Below are 8,032 nucleotides of genomic sequence, written 5' to 3' on the forward strand. Positions count from 1 at the left end.
GGGAATCTGCTCTGACCTCTATGACTGTTTTGTCCTCTTCCTCTTCCAACTGAGGAGTATAATCAAAAGGACTTACCTCTCCAAGATGATGAACTGGGGTAGGAGTTTTGAGGTTGTGTAGTGGCGCCACTAAAAGATTTAGTCGCCGCTGTTGAAGTCTGCAGCTTTTCCAGGCTTTCATCAGCCTTACTGCCATAAAGCTTCAAGCCATCAAAGGGCATCTAAGGGCATATTGAACAGTCTAGACTGCACATCTTGTGCAAATCCTGACTCCCTCAACCACGCAAATCTGCACAACACACTGCTAGTTGTAATGGATTTGCTGATGCTATCTGCAGTATTCGGACTTGACTGGAAGTATTCACACATTGCCTCCTTAGCATCCTTGATGATAGCCAGGAAGCCGTCTTTTTCTTCTCCTTCTGAGATGTGGTCAGCCGCCATAGCTAGGCAGTCCCATAGGATAAATGTAAACTTTGACAAGGCACAGGTTGCGTTAGTTGATTTTAAAGCCATACTACCAGCAGTAAATATTTTCCTCACCGAGGCATCCACTCTCTTATCATGCCTATCGGGAGGGATAGGGGGTATGCTGATTGCTTGGTAGATGTAGCAGCTTGAACCACCACACTTTCTGGTGTTCGGTTCTTTGTTAAGTACTCTGGGTTACTGCTGGAAGGCCTATATATTTTTGCTACGTTTTTATTTACTGCAGTCACAGTCTCTGATGTTTCTCAATTTGTTGTGACCCTTTTTTGTAGGGCAATGTGAAAAGGCAAAATTGGATTTCTTTGCCAACCCTGATCCAAAATATTTATCTGGTCATCCTGCTCAAAAGAAGGTGTCGGCCTGCTCCAACCTAAACATTCTACCACCTTGTTCATTAGTTGCCTGTATGAGGAGTCAGCGTGGCCAGTAGGATCTGATTTATCAAATTCCAGTTCTGGAGAGGTATATATACCACAGGCTGATTGTAGGTTATCATACCCATCTTTTAAACTAGACTCTTCAGAAATCAACTTCTCTGGCACATTTGGGGTGCCATATTGCAAACCAAATGGTGGTGTGTTATCGTCTGAAAGCTCATTGTCGTCATAGATTGAGGTTAAAGACTTAAAAGTATTTCTTTGGTAGGGGTTTGAAAACCTTTTCTGAGTAACTATTGGCTTCGACAACTTCAAAGAAATCGTCAACAATGACTTTGAAGTTGGAGTCGATTTTGTCGGAGTCGACTTTGACACTGGCAGTTGGAGCTACCGTCTTATGTTTTTTCGAAGGAACCCTCGATGGACTGGATTTCTGGCTTGTCGAAGCCCTCGACGATTTTCTGTTGGATCGAGATTTCTCTCGATGTAGTTCCAGTTTATTGCTCGGACTCAAAGATTTAAAGGTTTTTGTCTTCGACTTTCCTTTGCCGTCTTGAAGCAGATTGAAAGAGGCATGAGCTTTCTGCTTGTGCTTCGACAGGGTTGGCCCGCGCTCTTGAAGATTTTAAGAATTTCTTACGAAATGCATCCCATTTAGCTTGGGAGTCTGACTTTGTTCGACATTTGGTTACCTCAGCCGAGGAATCACTGGAGGTCGAAGGTGACCTGTAATGCTGTTTCTTGGCCTTCTTTGAAGAAGACCAAGAATGGCGCGATTGACTTCTCGATCGAGATCTTTTGCGTGAGCCATTTATACTGATGATGATGTTGACAGTTGAATGGAGGCCCTCGAGGGACATCGACTCGACGAGATGGCACACATAAACACAGAAACCCATGTCGAAAAATCTTTTTGCCAAAGCAGCTAAAGCTGGAAGGATGATTATCATAAGATGAGGAATACGTTGGAGGACACAATCCAATTGAAGGATTGTTCTTGGGTCTTCTCTTTGCGGACAGATTGTGATTTTGTCTGATTGTGATTGAAAGAAGTCTGAGAGTTGTGGATCAAATCCGTCTAGATGCATATCATTGAGCCATTGTTAGACAAATTATTTTTAGTGGGTGGACCGATGAGGATGAATTCAGTCTTTGATGGGTTTAGTTAGAGGTAGGCCGGTGACATCCAGGACGGGATGATGGGTAGGTAATAACAGAGATGAATGATGTCCTGTGCGCTATTTACTCTCATGTACAACTGAGTATCGTCTGTGGATTGGTGGATGGCTATATTGGTATCCTTGAAGAGAGTTCCCAGAGGCTCCATGTGAGGGTTAAAAAGGATTGGTGAGAGGATGCAGAATTGGGGGACTCTGCAGGAGACCTGGAGTTGGTTAGATCACAACAAGTTAATCTGGAGAGCCTGGTGTCTTCCTGAGAGGTAGGAGGTAAACTCTTTCAGGACAGTGACAAAGAATCTCATCCTGTCAGCAAGGAGGGAGAGAAGGATGCTGTGTCAGGATTCTGTAGAATTCTGCGGAAGCTGTTGGCCCGATAGACACTCTGAAGCATTCAACCACCACCCTATTCTTATCTGCAAGTGTATAGTCTTTTGCCCCAAAGGGAAAGGGGAATGGGACAATATAATAAATAACAGATCCTCGCCTTGGAGTTCTTAACTGCTGCTGCGAGACCTAAAATTAGACAATCACACAGTTACTGCACTGTCATTTTCTAAGCATTTTCCCACTTTTAGATCTTCCTCCCACTATCTCTCTCTACGCATAACTGAAACCTCTGCTTGAGTGCCTAGACTTGAATAATTAAGGCTTCTGTAGAAATGCTTAAAACTGCTGCTGGGAATAAATTGACCCTGACTTCTCATGTGCAGTCTTCAGTTGATTCTTCTTATGTTGCCTTGATCACAGAAAGTGTTTTCTCCTTCTCCAGATGAGTTTTCCATAAAACTAATGAATTACTTACTATGGAACTTGATCTGACCTACAATTGCTTTAAGACTTTGCTTTGCTGATGAAGAGTTAAAACAACGCACTTGTTGCTTAGCTGCCCCCCTCTGAAAATCATGGGCTTCTAACACTCTGAATTCATTGCAACTAAGCAGGTGCATTTGGCCGGAGCTGAAGCAAGTCCTTCTTTAAACTTTACCCACGCATTGCGTGACCCGCTGGAGAAATGAAAAACACGAAACCGAACAAAGTGGAAACAAAGGGACCCCTGCATCTGGGATATGCTCACCTGTACACAAGCGCTTATTAAGAAAAAGCAATGTTGCAGAAGTAGTCGGGTTTGGGACCTGACACCAGCTACTATCCCGCACATATCTGCACACATGAACTGGCATCCAAAACAACTTTCTCAGATGAAGTGAATAGATGGGTCTGGGCCCCACTGCAGAAAGGAGCTGGGTGGTGTGCTTTACAATCTGCTGTCACAGAAGTGTTGCCCACTAAATCCTGCTACGATAGGCAACTTAAATACTCTTGATTGTGTACTTCCAAAGAATAAGTGCCTCTTTTCATGTTAAAATACATCACTTTCACTTGCTGCCAGTATGAATTGTCTTGCTCAAATAGTCTTAAAGTCTCTATTTACTACGATCCCACTGGTTCTCTGGATCATGTCCCTGGTAGAGACAGGATCTTTTCCACTGAAGGTTTCTGTCACTAAAAGGCCTAAAAAGCTGGTGCCTAGGGTTCTTGCTGCTGCTTCTGAGTTTTTTTCTGATGAAAGGCAGTTTAGAATCTTAGCACGGTTCCAAAGCTTCCTGCCTACTCCTGACCATTCAACTTCTACCACAATTTTGCCTTGGGCTGCCTTCTCCTTCCTGAAAAGTAAATTATTAAGGAAAAGAACTGGCGAAGAAATGATTTCATGACATTAAAAGGACTACTAATACATAAACATACTAAATGTAAGGAATCTATAAATCTTGACAGTACTCCCATCCCCCCCGCCAAAGCCCTGCCCCAGGACTTGGTTTGAGAGAGTTCCTATGATTAAATTGTGTGACCAGAAATGGAGCGTGGACTAATTCAGCCCACTCTCATGATCTTTCTTCAGGGCCATAACTTTTCCAATCAAGCAAATACTGAGGTTTTCCCCTGTACATCCTAGAATCTAGAATTGCGTGTATCTCAAATTCCTCCTCTACTTCTATCCAAACTGGGGTGGTCCTTTCTTTAATCCTGTCCCTGCAATACAAGTCTTCAACAAACTGACCAGAAATGTTGTGTGAATATTCAAATGCGAAGGCTACTTCAGTCTCACAGCCAATGGCGACACCATCCTTTCCTCCATAAAAGGCCCTTGGTAACGTGGATTACATTGATTGTTTCCCTCCAGTCTAATATAGCGTGATGACAACCAAAGCAACTCCCCCTCATTGTAAGCTGGTTCACATGTTTGATCTGCAAACCTTTTTCAAGATTGCTTGCTCTGTTGCTCTTAATTCTTCCATTAATGCCAGAATTACAAGTGTCCTCTAAAGTTAAATCTCTAAGGAAACGAGGATGATAACCCAGATTAAAATGAAATGGGGACATGGTAGTTGAATCCATTTTGGGAATTGTTATAGCTGAATTCTGCAAGCCACACCAAATCCACCCAACTCTTCCCAGATTGGAGGTAACAACATATATACTTTTCAAGCGCTTGGTTAACGCTTTTAGTTTGCCCATCTGATTGTGGATGATAGCCAGAAGAAAGATCAACCTCCATGCCCAATACCTTGCACAGAACTTGCCAAAACTTTGACACAAACTGCTTTCTTCGATCAGATATCAATTGACTGGGGAGACCATGCAAACCAACCACGTTCTGCAAAAATCTATGAGCCATATTCACGGCATAAAGCTGACCCTTCATTAAGTAAATCCACTATAAAATCCATTTGCACAGTATAGCACAGTCATGGTGGAATGAGCAGAGGACTCAATTCTACTGCAGGCTTACTGTTTTCAGATTTTTTCCAGGCACACACCTCACAGGTTTTGACATAGTTGGATATATCTACTCACATCCTTTCCCACCTGTCAGGCTGAGATCCTGGTGTCTGCAGAAGCTGCTGAGCCCCCGACAATCCACCCAAAATGTGGCACTCTGAGCTGATACTATAAACTGCTCAGTTTACCTCACTTCCAGGGGAAAGGGGGAAGGGACAAATCAATATCCTTTACCAAATAAAGTAAAAACCATACCTGGAACTTCTCTACAAAATGCCCAGAGAAGTGATAAGCTGACTAGACTTCCTTACTAGTTGACTTGAATCTCAACAACCATTCAGCCTTCTTAGTAGGTCCATGAATGTGAAATTAACTTTGCAGGTAATCTTCTTTAAACTCAAGAAGCTTGAACAAAGTCTTAAGTTCATTAAAAGTAAATGGAAGTTCTAGTGTTTCTGGAAAGTATTTATATTTCTTCTTTTTTTATTTTAGAGAGTGTTTTTACTTAAATAAACAGTTCTTGAAACTTGCGTCAAAAATCTCACGTGGAAATCTCTTGAACTCGCATAGGGATCCAAACTGAGTGAAGATCGTTGAAGCACTGAAGATTAAACCGCAGGAAAAACCACACGCGCTTATCCAAGGAGCGAGTAAACTCACACGCGCTAAAATCGAACCGCGAGAGAAAAAACCACACGCGATTAAACGAAAACACGCACATGCGCTGAAGTTCAACCGCGGGAAAAAATCCACACGCGCTTAGTCCAAAATGCGATCACACGCACACGCGCTGACGACAAACCGCGGGTAAAAATCCACACGCGCTTAGTCCAAGATGCGATCACACGCACACGCGCTGAAGTTCAACCGCGGGAAATATCCACACGCGCTTAGTCCAAGATGCGATCACACGCACACGCGCTAAAGTCGAAACAGCGGGAAAAATCCACACGCGCTTAATACAAAATGCACACGCGCGGAAATCCAACCGCGGGTAGAAAAAACACACGCACAATAGTATCACGCGACACCAAAGAGCTCGCGCAAGATACTCAAGCGAAGACTCTCACGCGCAGGCTTCTGTTAACGGAAAAACCACGTGCTTGATGGAAAACGTAGCGTAGCAAAGCCAAACATACGACAGCAATATAGTTCTTAGTAAATATTTTTCATATGAACTTGAAAATCAGATTAAATCTTCTACTATGACATTATAGAAAGAGTCTTGAATTTTAAAAGGACTTATCTTGTGAAGAGTCTTTGAATTTTTTTTCTTTTTGGATAACTCGAAAACTTCTTACTCCTGTTCAGTGCCAAAATGAATCTCCGCAAGATTCCTGTTTGCTTTTCCAAATAAGCCGCTCGACCGCTTGAAACTTGAAACCCCTGAACAAGTTAAGCAGGAGCAGCTTAATACACGACCTCTCAGCTGGGCAAAGACGATGAAAGGCAGTTTAGAATGTTCACTGTCTTCCCTATAAACAATCACCAGCCAATCAGAACTTAGACTGAGGACCTCCATCTTGGCTTGGGGCATTCTCCATAGACTGCAATGAATGTTAAGGGCAAAATTGGCTGTTTTAAAATTAAACTCATAATAACTTCCAAAAACCTTTCTATACTAATTTTCCCCAGACCTAATGTAATTCAGAATATGTCACTGTATCCTAACAGTACCTGACAGTACCCCCCTTCTAACGCCCAGTCCCTGGGCCTTTTTTCAATGGAAATTTCTTATGGAATTTTTCAACCAAATGAGGAGCATGTTCATCACTTGCCTTCTCCCAAGTGCGTTCTTCAGGACCAAAACCCTCCCAATCAATGAGATACTGTAGCTTTCCTCTCACTATTCTAGAGTCCAGAATTTTCTTAACTACAAATTCTTCTGAATCATCTTCCTCAAATACAACTGGTGAAGGAGTAGGTGTCAATCTAGTTCCTTTAACCACAGGTTTCAACAAGCTAACATGAAAAGTTGGATGAGTTTTCATATGTCTTGGTAATCTAAGGCGAACAGCCACTGGATTTATCACCCTTTCAACAACAAACGGCCCTACAAAACGAGGGCAAAACTTATTTCTTCCCTTAATTCTCAAAAATTTGGTTGATAACCATACCAAATCTCCCTCCCTATACTGGGGACTAGTCTTTCTTTTAAGGTCCGCAAATCTCTTATATTTTTGTTTACTCTCCACCAACACCCCTTTTGCCTTCTCCAAATTTCTTTTCATGATCTCTAGTCTCTTTTCCACTTCCGGGTTTTCCGCATCATAATCGATCTCTATACTAAGAAAACGAGGATGAAAACCTCGTCCCAAATAAAATGGAGACATTGAGGTGGCATCCTTACTACAGTTGTTATTTGCAAATTCTGCCACCCACAACATATCTACCCACTCTTCCCCTGTCTGTAGATAACATCTCAAACATTTCTCCAACTCCTGATTTATCCTTTCCACTTGCCCATTGGTTTCGGGATGGTAACCGGATGATAGACATACCTCAACTCCCAATCTCTTACAGAAAGCTCTCCAAAATTTAGAAATAAATTGAGACCCTCTGTCTGAGATGACCTGACTGGGAATTCCATGCAGTTTAACTACTTCTTGCAAGAAACTGTGAGCTAAACTATCGGCGGTAACCTCTCCCTTCATTGGAATGAAATGTGCTTCTTTAGTGAGTAAATCAACTACAACCAATACTGATGTACACCCCTTATCTAGTGGTAGATCTGTGATGAAATCTAAAGACACTGAATACCAAGGCCGCGGTGGAACTGGCGGTTCCAATAACCCAGAAGGCTTTCCGATGAGGTTCTTAGATCTAGCACAAACTTCACAGGTCTTAACAAAATTAAGAGTATCTTGTCGAATTTTCTCCCACCAAAAATGTCTTCTGACCAACTCAAGTGTTTTTCGATATCCTGGATGTCCTGCCAGAACTGAATCGTGACATTCCTTCAAGATCTTTTCTCTAAGTTCAATAGATGGTAAATAGAGTCTGTCGTCTAGATAAGGTAAACCATCTTTAATCTTGCGAGCTGGATCCAAACGAACCCAATGTTCAAGTTGTCTCTCAGATATGGATTCTCGTACTTGTTTAAAGATTTCGTTTTCTTTCTCAATTCCAGCAAGAACAAAACGTTCTGGAGCGATCAGAGGAAGTGACTCACAGACCGACTTAACTTCACTTTCTGGAAATTGC

At 42.3% G+C, this 8,032-nt stretch overlaps 1 protein-coding gene across 1 annotated transcript in view; it reads left to right on the plus strand.

Moving 5' to 3' along the window:
- LOC138527198 (uncharacterized) overlaps positions 1-919 on the plus strand; it is a 121,449-nt gene extending 120,530 nt beyond the window's left edge. Inside the window, exon 8 of the mRNA XM_069638309.1 lies at positions 762-919. Coding sequence (XP_069494410.1) covers positions 762-919 — 158 coding nt within the window. The remainder of the gene's footprint in view (positions 1-761) is intronic.
- The last annotated feature ends 7,113 nt before the right edge of the window (positions 920-8,032 follow it).

This window comes from Ambystoma mexicanum, chromosome 14, assembly GCF_040938575.1.
Source record: "Ambystoma mexicanum isolate Mex_15411 chromosome 14, UKY_AmexF1_1, whole genome shotgun sequence".
Taxonomy (NCBI): Eukaryota; Metazoa; Chordata; class Amphibia; order Caudata; family Ambystomatidae; genus Ambystoma; species Ambystoma mexicanum.